The sequence below is a fragment of the Suncus etruscus genome, chromosome X (assembly GCF_024139225.1).
Source record: "Suncus etruscus isolate mSunEtr1 chromosome X, mSunEtr1.pri.cur, whole genome shotgun sequence".
Classification (NCBI taxonomy): Eukaryota; Metazoa; Chordata; class Mammalia; order Eulipotyphla; family Soricidae; genus Suncus; species Suncus etruscus.
Genome location: NC_064868.1, coordinates 10,770,506 through 10,786,494, shown reverse-complemented (window position 1 = coordinate 10,786,494; position 15,989 = coordinate 10,770,506). Strand labels below are relative to the sequence as shown.

At 42.6% G+C, this 15,989-nt stretch overlaps 1 protein-coding gene across 1 annotated transcript in view; it reads left to right on the top strand.

Moving 5' to 3' along the window:
* The window catches only part of ZRSR2 (zinc finger CCCH-type, RNA binding motif and serine/arginine rich 2), a 40,038-nt gene that overhangs the window by 7,117 nt on the left and 16,932 nt on the right, over positions 1-15,989 (top strand). Inside the window, exons 3-6 of the mRNA XM_049767455.1 lie at positions 5,168-5,276; positions 5,510-5,596; positions 8,927-8,965; positions 9,501-9,619. Coding sequence (XP_049623412.1) covers positions 5,168-5,276; positions 5,510-5,596; positions 8,927-8,965; positions 9,501-9,619 — 354 coding nt within the window. The remainder of the gene's footprint in view (positions 1-5,167; positions 5,277-5,509; positions 5,597-8,926; positions 8,966-9,500; positions 9,620-15,989) is intronic.

Here is a 15,989-nt window from a genome sequence, read left to right as displayed (position 1 = left end):
TGTTTGCCTTTTTTAAATTCCCTCCCCAAAGTCAAATTAGTTTTTATGTATGTATTGTATGGAATGCTAGGCTGTTTGATTCTTTTGTATGACTGTTTGATTATTTTGTATGTCCAGTTTTCTCAATTTTAGCAAAGACTTACCTTTTTTCTCTTATGTTGTTGTATATTGTCATAAGTTAATTGTGAATTTGTGAGTGGGATTATTTTACACTAGATTTCATTGATATATGTGTCTGTTTTATATGCCAGTAAGTATCATACTTTTTTGGTAGCTAGCTTTATTTTGTAGCTTTGATTGTTGGATACTATATGTTTTGTTTTGGGGCCACACTCAGCAGTACTTGGGATTTAACTATTCCTAGTGCACTACTTCAGAGTCAGTCCCAGCTGTACTCATGGGACCATGTCATGCTGCGGGATCAAACCCAGGGCTTCTGCATGTAAAGCATGTGGAGCCGTTGAGCTCCTCAGTGCTGCAGTATAGTTTGAAACCAGAAAGTATGATGACTCCAGCTTTCTTCTTGTTTAAGACAGCTTTGACTGGTGGAACCTTTTTGTGGTTCCACATAAATTTTATTATTTCTTCTCTGCCTTGATTCTTCAGGTTGCTTTGGGTCATTGGAAATTTTAACAGTATTTTTCTAGTCTATGAGCATGGAGTTTCTTTTCTGTCTTCAATTTTGTCTACCATTTTATCATATAAATAAGCATATTGATCCTTCATCTATCACATATGATGCATTTTTTCTCATCTGTCATCAGTTCTTTGCATGTGGCATTACCATAGTTTGATTTTCACATCAATTTAACAGGATATCTGGACTCAGTGTCTGCCTTAGAAAGGCCTCCCCCATTCCAAGCTGATGAAGATGTACTAATAGGGGTGTCTTAAGGACTGTTCAGGGGGTCCAAGCTGATTATTGCTGCTACTCAGCCAGTCAGGCCAACTAGCTGTTAGTTCAGTGTTAGGGTCTGTGGATGTGATGTTGCTTGGCCCTCTGTTTCTGGCAAACACTAGGGCTGCACTTGAAATCCTGTGGAGCCTTACGGTCCCCGGGATTAGAGCCGGGTTCAGTTGATACACCTCAACCCTTGTACTAGCTTCCTAACCCCTTTCATTTTTCTTTTAGTCTTTTTTTTCAGTAGGATAGGTTTTCTTAAGTGGTACACAGTAATGTTAAGTGGCTTAGTGCTATTAAATTGTACATTTTAGAGGGCTAAAATGGTAAATTTTGTAGTATACATAGCCCATCACAGTAAAATTTAATTAAATTTTCAAATAGGAAGGAAACTCTAGACATGCTCTAGCTATTAAAATATACAATGGAAATATTGCTGCTTGCTAGTAATTTCAATTTTGTATGTAAGTTTATAAATAGGTAGAATTACTAAGAAATACAGTTGTGTAATTAGGAACTTGGGTTAGATTCCATCAGTTCTGAGTTCCAATTCTGGCACTGACCTGCATTTAGGTTGTTTCATTTTTCTTGACTTCAGTTGCTTTGTCTTAAAGGAGTTAAAATCAATCATGGTTCCTACCTCAGAGAACAGGGCAAGTTAAATAAGCTGGTAAGACTATAGTGTTTATTTTTGATGCTGGTGGGTTGGGGTTGCTGTGATAACTCTGGTGGTTCTCCTAGTTTTCTATTAAGATGAACTATATGTCGTATTAAATTGGCAGGTGATTTTTGAAATTTCTTTACCCATTTATTTGAAAAGCTTTTTCTAACACGCTACTGCTAGCATGTACCACTTATACGTGACTTAATTTAGGCAAATTGCAGTGCCAGCATCCGTGTGCTAAATACATAATGCATATTGTGTTCCTTTGATTTTTATTCCTATGAGTGGAGTCATTTTTTTTTTTGTTAAAAGGCAGGAGAATTGATGATGTGAAAAATACCATGAAGCTTCACATACTAGTTTAAGCAGATGTATTGTGTTCGAGGCAAACCTCACCAGGCGTTCAAGTGGTGAGAACAGATTTTCTTCAGTAGCTTCTAGCAGTAGCTAGAGCTCAAGTTCATTCTGATTTGTACAGAGGTGCTTTAGATTTTTTAAGGCAGAATTGGAGGTGAGGACTGAGGGGCATGCTGGAGGCCCATTAAGGGGTATGCAAGAGGCGCAGTAGAGTCTGAGAAATGGAAAAAGTATCAGCAGGTTGCCTGGAGTAACTATGACCAGGCCAGTGCTTGGTGGCTTGCAATTGAGGAGGTTGGGACTCTGTGCAGAAGCTGGCAGACACACCTCAACCTTTTATTTTTAATTCTCACTGGAGGAGCATTGGTATGTCCATTATCTAGGTTTCAACATTTAATAGCAGTTCATGTGGTGTGTATGTGTGTGTGAGAGAGAGACAGAGACAGAGACAGAGACAGAGAGAGAGAGAGACAGAGAGGGAAGGGGGAAGAGGAAGTGTGTGTGCTGAGGATGGAGCCCAGAGCCAGACATGAGCCTCTGTTACTGAGCCACCACCTTGCCAAGCCTTGTTCTTCCCCATCACATTTCTGAGGAGTGCTTCCCAGTTTCCTGAGAGCAATGCTTCTGAACACGTCTGCTTGAAGAAAGTGGGGTCGAGCAGAGGCCTAGGTAGGGACTCAAAACCAGTCTGGGGCATTGCCTTCTGCTAGAAGCCATCCTCATAATTCAGGGACTTAGAACTAACAGTTTCAGTATCTTCAAGTTATTAAGTTGTAACATTTTCCTTTTATGGTCTGAAGTTTTTTACACTTTGGCTTCTACATAATTGATGTATACTCTCAGGAGCATCAGTATATCCCCATTGTTAGGGGATTTTAGCCTAATCAGATGAGGAAGAGCCAAGCACTCACTCTTCAAGCTTTAGCAGCAGGATTTCTTTACACTGGCAGACTTGAAGAGCGCATGCTCCATGGACTGGGTCCTAAGCACAGATATAGCATATCACTGATGCCCAGGCTGCATACAGGATGGGCCAACAAAGTGCTTTGGAACAGTTGGGGATCTTAGAAACTCTGTAGAAAAGAGAAGGGAGGTACTCTGTGGCTAGCTAATGGAAACAAGTGAGTGTTCCCCTGTGGGGTTGTGTGAAGTGGGGGGTCTATGAAGAAGACCTACCCAGAAGCTTTTGGCTGTATATCCCAGTGGGAACGCTCTGGCTCACTGTCATCCTCCAGCCCACCGCATCTGAACAGTAGTTTTGCCCGTTTGTGCACCTGAGCACCACCACCTGTCTCTGCATCCATTGCCAAAAACCCAGTCAGTGAAGCTGCAGTAATTCCTTACATAACAGCAGGTACTTTTTTATTGGTTTTGGGGCCACGCCTGGAAATGTTCAGGGGTTACTCCTGGTCTGTGCTCAGAAATTGCTCCTTTCAGGCTTAGGGGACCATATAGGATGCCGGGGATTGAACCTGTGTCCGTCCCAGGTCGGCTGCATGCAAGGCAAAACATCTTACCACTGTACTATCACTCAGGCCCCAACAGTAGTTAATTTCTATGGGCCAGTATTGGAGAGTGGAGTTAAAAGCATTACCAGTATGATATATGCAGTGTGCCAGTTTCTGCCATGCTGAGACATGGTTTTTTAAAATGTGAAGTTAGAGACAGAATGTTTTTCTCATAGGGTATTGAAATTAAGGTTAGGAACACACCCCACCTGTAGTATAAAAACAAAAAACTTATTTGAGCCCAGCTATCACTGAAATGATAGGCAATATTTGCTGATGGTTTGTTTGCTTGTTTTGTTTTGTTTTTTGGTCACTCTCGGCAGCACTCAGGAGTTACTCCTGGCTCTGCGCTTAGAAATTGTTCCTGACAGGCTCAGGGGACCATACGGGATGCTGGGAATTGAACCCATGTTCGTCCTGGATCGGCTGCATGCAAGGCAAATGCCCTACCGCTGTGCTGTCACTCTGGCCTCGGTTTGTTTGCCTTTTATACATTCAGAAGAAATGCAATCTTGTTCTAAGTGCTCACTTTGCTATTGAACTTTTGGAACATGACCCACCTTAACGTAGATTTTATAATATTAGGTGTCTAAGACATTAGTGATTCTAAGGTAATGAAAAATAAACCAGAAGCACACTCTTTTCTTAGAACCTGTAGCTTTGGGCCAGAGAGAGAGCATAGGGCTCAGTCAGGGGTGCAGTCTTAGGACTTGTTTTGATCTCTAGAACCTCAGTGCTCCCCCTTGCTACCAGAGGTGGCCCTGGGGATCCTATACACCTCAAGATGTGATCTTGGTTTGCCCTGGCAGCACAGGGTCTTAACATAGCAGCACTGTGTCTTCAGGCCCTAGTATGGAAATGTTTGGCCTGGTCACCTGGGTATTAATTGGGGGAAGTCCCCAAGTTTCCTGAACACGTCATAGAAGGTTTCTTCCCCTACCCCCATTTAAAAAATGAGAAGGGGCCAGGGAGTTTGCACAAAGAGCTGGAGCGCATATGGTGTGCAGAAGAAACCGGAAGTATCCCTGAATTTTGAGCCTGGAGTAGCCCCTGAGCATCCTCAGATATAGGCCCCCCCCCAAAAAAAAGATCCACTAGGATTACAACTTGCTTTAAGTATATCATTATGCTTATGTACTTGGTGACAAACCCTGGGATTCCCTTAATTGTCCAGAGGAGCAGTGGAAAGGCTTAGAACAGAGGGTGCCAGGTTTTCATGGGGCAACAGTCCCGTGAAAAGTGACTGCTGCTTTGAAAATGCATGGCATGTGGGTGGGTGCCACTCAGATGCACTTCAGCGCATGCCTGGCTTTATGAGGCCTGAGGTTGACTTCGCAGACAGCGGGAAAAATAGGCAGACCATAGAAAGGGCAATACTGAAGACTGAAAACTAGATGCACTTGATGCTTCTTACAGACTTGATTGGCACTTACGCAGCATTATGATCAACCTGAAACTAAAGTTGCGTGTCATACTGTCTGAAGTGACATTGTCGCAGACCATGTAATGTTGATATAGAGATTTTCAGCTGCAACCCTTGAGGAGGGTACTTGCTGAAATGTGATTATCCAGAGTCGCTACCCATATATTCTGTCCCATTAACTCCCACTCAGTTGTTTTCTGGAAAGTAGCTTCCATGCTGACTTCAGTGTTCCCAAATGTGTGACTTTGCTTTGTGTATGTGTGGGTCTTACACATTAACACTCATTTCATTTGGTTACTTCATTCTATAAATAGGCAGGAATTGCATAAGGGATGGTTACTGCGGGAGGAGAAGGCACAAGAAGAATTCAGATTAAAGAAGGAAAGGGAAGAGGCCATTAGAAAACAGCAGGAAGAACAGGAGGTAGGAGAATAAATCAGCCGGTTAACTCATTACCCAAAGCAGCTCTTGGGAAGAGAGAGAGAGAGTAAAATCTAATAATAATAATAATAATAATAATATATATATAATCTTTACAAAATGGGCCCTACCTACTTTACCATTGTTTAATATTTTTGCCTCCTGTGTTAAAATGTCTTCAGCGATTGAATCTGGAAATATTTTTCTCTTTCCTTTTTGTTTTCTGTCCTGTGAAGAGAAAACTAAAAGAAGAATGGGAGGAGCAGTGGAGGAAAGTGAGAGCTGAGGAAGAGCAGAAGCAGCAGAGGAAGCGAGAAAGAGAGGTGACTGCCAGGCCCACTGGAGGATGATAGCACAGTGCATAGCCTCTCAGGGAGTCCAGTAGGCTCCAGGCCTACTAGATTGTGCTCTTTTTTTGCTGCTCTGGAAGAAGGTATATTTGGGTTTGTATGACTTGTCTCGCTGAGGGTTCTCCACATGACCGGCAACCAACCTTCAGACCCCAGCCAGGTATGAGAGTCCCACTTAGAACCGACACTGCCTGAAGAGAGCTAGTGTCAGCTGCTGCAGGATCACAGGTACAGACTCAATGGCCTGGGCTTCCTGTTGACTCGCTGCCCTCTTCTTACTTAGGAAACAGTGCTCCCCCATCACCAGCTTCTGACAGAGTCTAAGTCAGGAAATGATGGGGCACATGTAGAGAAGGCACGGGACTTTCATGCCCTCTTCAGGTGCATCATCTTTCCAAATCTCCAATATGTTCCCCAACTCATGATGCCCTCCCAACCAACTCCTTCCCTTCCCTTTGGGTTGTCAATGGTTGAGTGGTTGAGTCTCCAGCAGCAACCAATCTTGAACCACCAGCCCTTCTTCCCTCCTCAGAGGTGTGGCATGGGATTGACATATCCAAACCCCCCAATCACAGACTCAGTTCTCTTGCCAACCACTCCCCCATTCTCTGATACCTCCACAGTGACTATTTTATTTACTTACAAGACCCTTTTATCACTTAACAATAGGAAAACTCAAGACGTAAGAGCTTGGGCAAGAATTGTAGACAAAGACCGCATACATATATATGAGAAATAGAGCTGAATAAGCAAATGTTTACTTTATTTATAGTTATAATGTTGTACCTTATTATGCTGCTCTTCTATGGGTCTGTGCAGTGGAAGTTAACTTTAAATGGAGGTTTTCTTCCCTTTATTCATCTTGTTCTTTGCACCAGGAACTGGCAAACTTTGTAATGGGCCAGAATATAAACATTTTGTACTCTGTGGTCCCCATGTTCTTGGTTATAAATTTCCAACTCTGCCAGTATCCCGTGCAAGCAGCCTTCACTAATATATTTAAATGAATATTCAATAAATCTTACTTTCAAATTAATTTTTGTTTTATTTTCAAAAGCTTACATTGTGCAACTGTACTCTGGAGCAGTTCATGTTTTTCTGAGGTTCCGGAGTTGCCATATTCAGAGCATACATTTTTTGTTTTCTGGCCAAACCCGGTGGTACAACAAGGGGTTTCTCCCAGCTTTGTACTTAGAGGTCATCCTGGTGGTGCTCAGGAGAGCCATGTGGTACTGGGATTGAACTTGGGCCTTCCTCATGAGTTTTTGCACAGATTCAGCCCTTTGAGCAATCTCTCTAGCCTCTAGGTTTTTGTCTATTTGCTTAGGTAACTACTTATAAAATGTGAGCCAAATTAATTGAAGGAAGTGTGAACTCAAAGCATGAGGAATTAGGGACTGTTTTTATGTTCCTAAATCCTGACTTCCTTTCCAGTTTGGCTTCTAAGGAAAATTGTAGTTAACATGTCATTTGCTCATTAAAAAAGAATCTATAGATTAAATTATGTTTTCTAGAACTTTAGAATGTTTTAGAAAAGGGCAATCGAAGGTAATGTTGACAGTAGTGTTAGATTGATAGTATCGATATAGTTACCCACCTTATCACAACTAAAGTGCACAATATTTTCCGCCACTATCTTTCTGCTAGTTCCCTGCCCCATGCTTCGTGGTCTCCAGTTTATAATCCAGGCTAAGGGTTTGTCATTGTTTTGATGTGTTCCAAGATCCTTTACAAGTTTCTTTGTTTCTTCTAAGCTCTACTTATTTCCTTTAAGGGGAAAGGGCTTTTTCAGTGGTGCAGGGGGCCCAGTAACCCTTCCTGGCAGTACTCAGCCTAGTGGTGTGGCCAACAGGTCACTTGTTGGGCCCAGCAGTACAGCGCTGCTCAGTGCCCCCAAGATGCACCTAGCTGTGCTATGCACTGATACACACACACACACACACACACACCACCACCACCACCACCAACAACAACAACAACAACTACTACAACCACACCACCACCACCACCACCCACACCCCCAATTCAGGGCCGTGACCATGCAAGGTCTGTGCTCCACAACTTGAAACTATTTCCCCATACCCAATCATGTATTTATTTCAAAGGCATCCTAGCTTATCTTCTTTGATTCACCAATGTGTATATTTTGTATAATATTACAAAGCTTCAATAGCATAAAATTGGGGAGTTAATCACTTTCTACTGAGGAAAAGTGCACATCTCTAACATAGTCCTGAAAGGGTAGGAGAGCCGCCTTTCTAGTATGTGGTTCTCAGGCATCAGCTCATTCCAGTGTGTTTTCCACATCTCTACTGAGCACTGCTTTCCAACTGAGGTAAGGTCATGCTAGGTTTTTAGGGGCAGGAAAATGGGAATTTTTCTCTTGTTAGAAATTCTCATTATAAGAATACAGTGTTCTTCACTTGAGGCATCAAAAGGAAAGGTTGCTTGGTGAAAAGCAACATAGGAGCCAGAGAGGCAGGAAAACAGGAAAGGTACTTGCCTAATATGTGGCTCACTGGGGTTTAATCTCTGGCACTCAATATTATTCCCCCCAGGAGTGAACCCTGAGCACTGCTGAGCATGGCCCCAAACCAAAACAAAAAGGGGACATTTTTGGAAGGCAGTCTGGCAAGGCAGCAAGAATAAGTAGATAGGTAAAGATAATGGTCAGCATGTGTGAGGGTACTGCTGTGTCTACCATGGGCTGAGTGCCCTGCTAGGGCATTGGGATGGAGACAGCACCACAGAAAAGACAGTCGCTGCTTGGATTGAGTCCTATCTTTGGTTAATGGGAGTCTAAAAAGGATGCATAAGCAAATAAAGATAATTTTAGTATGATCGAGTAAGATTCAAGTGCCAAAGAAACGTAGGGTCATATGACACGGAGATGGGATAGAGAAGTACTTTGAACCACCTCAGAGGAGAAAAGGCAGCAGACTTCCCTGAGGAGTTTCGATTGACAGCCAAATGTGAAAAGTGCAGGGGGAGGCCAGGGCAGAGGTCTGAGTGAGCAACAGAAGGAGGTAAGTAAAGGGACCTGAACCCCATACCAGGGGCGAGAAGTGTGTGCACTCTTCTCGTGTGAAGCCTTCTGGTGAGGTTTGGTGAGGGGCATAATGATCAAGGAGATGGGTACCTCGATAGTCATCTGCAAAGGGAGCTGGTGTGGCATAGATAGATGACAGTGTCTGATAATGCGAGTGAGTCCAGTGGAGTTCACTAAGGCTGAGTCTGCTGGGGAACTCCTGTGCCTTCCTGACTTCTGGCTGTTGATATGTCTTTTCTTTGCACCATTTGTAGGAAGCTGTTCATAAGATGCTCGAACAAGCTGAAAACCAGGTACTGTCAAGCTCTTTAATTCAGTTTTCAACACGGGGATTCTGGTAGGCATGTTAAAGTAGATCGCGTAGATTACACCCAGCTATCTGGAAATCCTGCATGTGCTGCTGTGATTTCTACCCCCTGTCTACCACAAAAAGTTACTGAGGAACCCAAGCCAGTGGTAGAGTATCCCCTATGAACTAAACTTGGACAAAGTCTGGAAAGTGTGCCATAGGGCATGTTACAGACCTCCATGTGCTCATGTGCTTCATGCAGAGTAACTTCAAGTTCTCCCAGTTGCCCCCTGACCTCACATCCTTCATCACTATTCAGAATGAACGTAAGAAGGAAACTCTGGTAACAGCTAGTATTGATTGCACTGATAGGCAGTGGCTGGAGGCAAGAAAAATGCAGCTTGTGCCACCCACCAGTAACTTGGATTGTCTCAGTCATGCAATCAGACTGAAAGGCATGTCTTTTTATAGAGGCTCTGAAGAGTTGAGTTCTTCCTGGGTTTTAACACCACTAGTAAAGGCATGGTTATTTTCAACAGTTGGAAAATTGTACCATGTGGCAAAACCCAGAACCACCCCCAGGCACAACAGTAATGGAGGAAGATCGAGCTAATTGTCCATTCTACAATAAAACAGGAGCTTGCAGATTTGGAGACAGGTAACTGGTTTTGTTTTATCCTGTCAGAGCTGCATCAGATGAGACTATCGAGTCATCTCTTGGGGAGTGGGAGCACAGGTTGGAATGTAAAATGGTCAAAATCAGGTGCCGGCTGTGTTTTGGTTGTGTCTCTGGTCCCCAGCTATCTACCCTCTGCTGCCCCAGGCCTCTTCCCTTCCACACACAGCATGATTCTCTGACAGAGCTCGATTGACCTTGTAAGCTTTTTGTTTTTTCCCCATGTTTGCTTTGGTTTACCTGGAACAACCTGGATTAGGAGGGAATCTCTAATAGAGACAGAAGAAACCTGGTTTTATTTTCTGAACACAAACACTGCATAAAAAGAGGCTTTAGGATCCCAGAGGAATAGCACAGTAGCTTACAGTTTCTGCTTTGCAGCTTTCCAAGCCTCTGGTCATGAGTCCAACATCCATGGTCTCTCATATTCAGAGAAAGCTAATTGGACAGCTTTGCTCTTTGGCACTGGAAGCTTGAGTCTGTTCTCAGGCACCATAACAGATTTTTAAAAGCAGTTTTAAGAAATAGACTTCCCAAATGACCACTCTGGACAGGAACTGGGTTTTGAGGTCAAGTGATATGTATGAGACACCTTCAATAACAGTATTGCAAACCACAGTGCCTAAAAGGAAACTAAAGGGGTGAGGGAAGAGAGGAGAGAGGGGGAGGGCTGGAGTGAGGGAGGAAGACAGGAGAGAAGGGAAAAGTAGGGTATCTGCCATAGGGATAGGCCAGGGGTAGGTGGAGACAGGAGGGAAAACTGGGGAAATTGGTGGTGGGGAATGAATATTGGTGAAGAGATTGGTATTGGAACATTGTGTATGACTGAAACCTGAAACTTAACCATCAACTCTATCTTGTGTTGATTTAATTAAAAGAAAAGCACATGCCTACAGAGATAATTGAGAGGATCCAACCTGATGGATCGAGGAAAGATTCAAATCCACACATCTTAGTCACTCAGCTTCCACATGTGAATAAACCTGCTTCCAATACAGCCTTTGTTTTCTCATCATTAAGATGGGAATTCAAATAGCATCAACTTTTCCCTTCTTTTCCTCTTTCTCCTTTACTATTTTATGTGTGTACTATCTACCTCTCTTTCCTTCTCTCTTTCTGTCTCTCGTTTTGAAATAGCAGTAGATCCTACCAATTTCCACAGGCCTGACACCCACCATTGTCTCTCACCATTTCTAGGGCTGTGAGCAAGCTTTTCTTAATAGAAACCCTGTCTTTTGCTTCTCGATACCCCATCTGTTAGCAGGGAGCAGACTAGGGAAGCCACTGGCAAGAGATAAAGGATGATCCAGGCCCCACCTGGTGCTTAAACACTGCTCCCAACAGTGATGGGGGGTTGGGGGGACTGTGTGCCAGATACTGACCCTGGGTCCCTGCACCCAAGCATGCCTTCCAGTCCACTAAGCTGGCTCCCTGGCCCTTGATACTTTATTTTTGTTACACTTCATATATTTTCTTATTATCTCTATGTATCTAAAACTGTGAAACAAAAAAGGAAAATAGCATCCAGACTGGAGATATAGCTCGAAGGACTGCAGTGTTTTTTTATGAGGGTGCCTAGGTTTGATCCCTAGTACCTCCTGGTTCCTGAACACTGCTAGCAGTCCTCTTGTAAGGAGTATGGGAGGTTGGCCTGGGCAATACATGGAAGGTCAGTGTGCTGATGACCACCCTCATCATTGCTGCTTTCCTCTCCACAAGCTTCTCCCATGCTCAATTGAGTCCTGGGCCTGGGTCTGTTCTGGAACTAACTGTGCATGTGGAAAACTAAGTGTTAATACCTTACTTCGCAAATACTTAAATACCTCTCACTATGCCATGGTGTGATTTTTATAATTTTCCTGTTTATGAATGAACAACTCCAGGTAGGTAAATAATTTATAATGGTGAATGAATCCATCCGAAGAAAAATCAAATTATTACTGTGCATGCTGCAGAAGAGAAGATCTAATCTCAGAGCGCTATTAAATCCTCCGAAGGGCTATGAATAGGTAAATTCCTATCATTTAATGAGAAACTGTGTGTTGTCTTCATGTTTGTTATATTCATAAAATCATTCATGCTGCAACTTGGATTTTCTTCTTTGAAAATAGGAACTTTATTTGCCTTTTTCTTGTTTTTAATTGAACTCCTCATTACCATTTTCTAATTTTAAGATTTTCTGAAATGGTTCTCAATTCTTGATGCACATTAGAATTATCTAAGAAGCTTTCAAAGTTATGCCCAAAAAATAGTGTGAGGAACAGAGAGATCACATAGGAATGGCAGTGTTTTCCTTGTGTGCTTGTGACCCTAATTTCATCCTCAGAACAACACGTTCAATCTCCAGAATCCCTTAGCACCACTAACAGTTATCCCTGAGCATAGCTAGGTTATCCCAAAAGCCCAGAAAAAAATAGAATGAATGAGGATCTCTTGAGCCTTGACAGACTGTTTTGAAATTTTTGATTCCCCCAGTAGTGAGACCCACTAATACAGGATAGGAGAGTGACATGAGTCTCCTTTGTACCTTTACAAGTATTTCTCAATCTACTTCATTTTTCTCTTTATGAGGACTTTAAAAAAAATTCCTTTGGCAACTTTCAAATGTGCAGCGTAGTATTAGTATTAGTCACCATGCCCAGGACCTATTTATTGAATACTGGGTTTTTGTTTTTGCGCTTAGACCCCTTTCTCCTATCTCTGCCAGCCAACCATCTGTTCTCTGTGTTTATAAATTTGGGGTTGGGTTGGTTTTTGAGAGTTTACATATAAGTGGAGATTTACGGTATTTATCTTCATCATATTTCACTTAACATAATGCCCTCAAGCTCAGATCAATGAAGCTCATGTTTATGTGGGTAGTTCAACCTAATCCTGCTGCTGGATTCCTCATTTGTGGTGTATCTCTAACCTTCCATTGAGTGTTACGACAGATGGCTCTCTGATTCTGGTGTCCTCCTTTTGGACACAAATGAGAAAAGTGAGAAACAACCATGTTTCAAGTGGTTTCATTACTCATTTGTTTTTGAAATGGGGTATGGCACCACTCCTGGAAGATCAAGGAAATACTAGTAGTGGTCAGAGTTGTCAGTGAAGGGACCTGAGTGGGTAGGTCACAGCGGATAGGACACTTGCCTTGCATGTGGCCAACCTGAGTTCCATCCCTCGTACCCCATAAGGTCCCTCAAGCCTGAGGAGTGATCCCTGAGCTCAGAGACAGTAGTAAATCCTGAACTCTGCTGGGTGTGGCCCAAAAATAAGCCCCCCCCAAAAAACACAAAAACATTTGTTTATGAGCATTTCTTTTTTTTATCTTTTTTTTGTTTGTTTTTGGGTCACACCTGGCAGTGCTCAGGGGTTACTCCTGGCTGTCTGCTCAGAAATAGCTCCTGGCAGGCATGGGGGACCATATGGGACACCAGAATTCGAACCAACCACCTTTGGTCCTGGATCGGCTGCTTGCAAGGCAAATGCCGCTGTGCTATCTCTCTGGGACCTATGAGCATTTCTTAATATTTTGCAACTATGAAAAATAGAAAAAACAAGTTGAATATATTGCTTTGTTCAAGGAATGACTTGTAATGTGGCATTTTTTGAAATTAGCCATTACAAAATCCTATTTACTCCTTCAGACCAAGATTTTTGTCCACCTACAGGTGGACTACAGGAGGGCTACAAGAACTTGTTCCAGATGTTACAGTCCTACGAAGGTTTGTTAGATGTCATCACATAAACCCTTCTATATCCCTCCCATTAACCGAAATGTTCTTTGGTAATTGTTTTCTGTTAAGTAATAAGTTCCATTCTGGATCCTTTTTGGAGTAGAGATGTTTTTGAGTCACAGCTTGAGGGGAATTTGACATTTTTTCTTTTAAAAGAACATACACATTGGACTGGAGAGATCAGACTAGAACAGGTAGGGCACTTGCCTTGCATGCAGCTAACCAAGCCTCAATCTTCAGCCTCATATGGTCCCCCAAAAGAGGAGTGGTCCCAGAGTGCAAAGCTAGGAATAAGCCCTGAGTACAGCTCTTATTTTAAGGAAGAATGAATGGGTCTTATTGCAAGTAAGACTGATTTTCCTGATACAACATTTAGAGTATTTAGCTCATGGATTCCTCTACAAAAGAACTGATTGGGAAAGTATGTGATAACTTTGATAAAGTATGTAATAACTTTGATAATGAACTCTGGTTTACTGCGTATAGGGAAAAGAAGGAAAGAAAGGGAGAGTGAAGAAGAGAAAGATGAGAAATAATGTGGAGCAGGAGTCAAGGGGCTTCAGGCACATTGTTAGTATAAATCAATGACAGATTAAGTTCAAATGACAGTCAACACTGACTTCATGAGATCCAAATGTTATAGTCTTGCATGGGGAAGGGAACCTGTTGGGGGGAAGTTGACACTGGTGGTGGGATTGGTGTTGGAACACTGTAAAATTCAACTGTGAATGGCTTTGTAAATTGCAGTGTATTAATAAAATAAGATTAACAAAATAAACTGGCTTATTAGCAGTGGCATGTGTGCTTTCTGTGAGAATACTTCTCATTGAGACTTTCAATAAGCATTTGCAGGTGACTCATATGAAGGGCAGAGGTACTGGGTACCTGGAGTGCTCCTTTAAGAAGAAAGAAGTATGGTCCATTTGCTGTTCCTGACAGGGCATGAGACCCCACCACTCTCCTAGTAAAACAATGTCTAGTGGTTTGCCTTACTAGACTCATGTGTCTGAGAATAATGGTTATTTGCCCTAAAATAGAACTTCTGAAACATGACTAAGTTTCAAGAACAGGTAGGGAATTGCTTTAAAAATACAGATTCTTGGGCTAGAGAGAGAATACAATGGGTAGGGCACTTGCCTTGCATATAGTTGACCAGGTTTTGATCCTTGATACCCCACATGATCCTGAGTCCCACCAGAAGTGGTTTCTGAACACAGAGCCAGGAGTAAGTCCTGATCATTGCTGGTGCTCCTTGTTACCCCTTTCCCACAAAATAACAAGAAAATAAAAATAAAGGTTCTTGTTGTGGCTCAGTGGTAGACCACAATAGGTTTTGCATCTACGGGCCCTGAATTCAATCCCAAATAATAAAAATGCAGGTTCCTGGGCTGGAGAGATAATACTGGGGTTAAGGGATGCAACTGATCCTAGGTTAATTGCTGCCACCACTTGGCCCATCTGACACTACCAGGCATAGCTATGGAAGCCCTGAACAGTGCTGGCATGCTCAGGTGGCCCCTGGCAGCACAGCCTGAGTGGCACTATAAACTCAGGCTCAAGAATTCAGCTGTCTAGCTCAGGTGGCCAGGGATTTCCCTGTGTGTGCCACAGGTTTCCCTGAGTTCTGTGTAGAGGCCCCTCACCAAAAATCATAGAGCAAAACCAGATTCTCTGTTGTTTAAGGGCTGAATCTGGAGCAAGATCTAAGAATTTCAGTTCTTTAGGTGGTCTGAGAATCACAGGCTTTGTAAGCCAGAGTTAGTCTGCCCTGCCCCTGCTGCCAAATCTATTTACCTCAGTTGACTTGTCAGTGGGAGCTGTAGGGCTGGCCTTGAATTCTCTTGGATAAGATGTCTCTCTCCCAGCCAAGTGGGGATTTTCCCAAAGCCACTACTCCATCTCTGTTCCAGAATGGACACTGGAAACACCCATAAACAAGTTCATTCTCTATAGCTTAACTAACAAACTGAGTTGGAATCTTGTTGGTTCCTTGTTTAAGTCTCTATTTCATACTTGTCATATTTCGGTTCGCTGAGCTTTCTGCCACCCAGCTGGAGTCCTCACTCTTAATTCTGTAGTTTTCACTCTTGATTCTGTTGTGCTGGCGAAGATGGACCCTTGGATGAGTCTGAATCATTGGGGCCCTTGGAGAAAAAAACAGTGATCCCATTAGTGAATACCAGCAGCAACCTGTGAGCAAGGGGGCTCTGTGTGGCAGCCTTTCTGGTCATTTTGTTCACAAGGCACAGATATGCGTTGTCAACCTGGAAAGTTAGTGTGATGAGTCATTGAAGCTTTTGCCAGCACTATTCAACTTTTTTCCCCCTTAAGTTCCGCAGTTGTTTTTTTTCCTCCTAGTTTTGTGTTATTTTCTTAAAATTTTGTTTTAACCAATTTAACTAGAAACCTCATCATGAACATGTTCAAAGAATAAATTAGAAACTTATAAAGCATTTACAGATTACTCAGAGTAGCCTAGTTGAAATGGAAAATAGTTTTTCACAAATATCATTCAGTAAATGGAACAGGTTCTAGATTCTTAACTGTGATCTCTTGAGTTTCTGTCATGCCAGCTATTCGACTTGCTTAGAACTTGTTTCTTCAAAACGGTAGCCTCTGCTACCTTAATA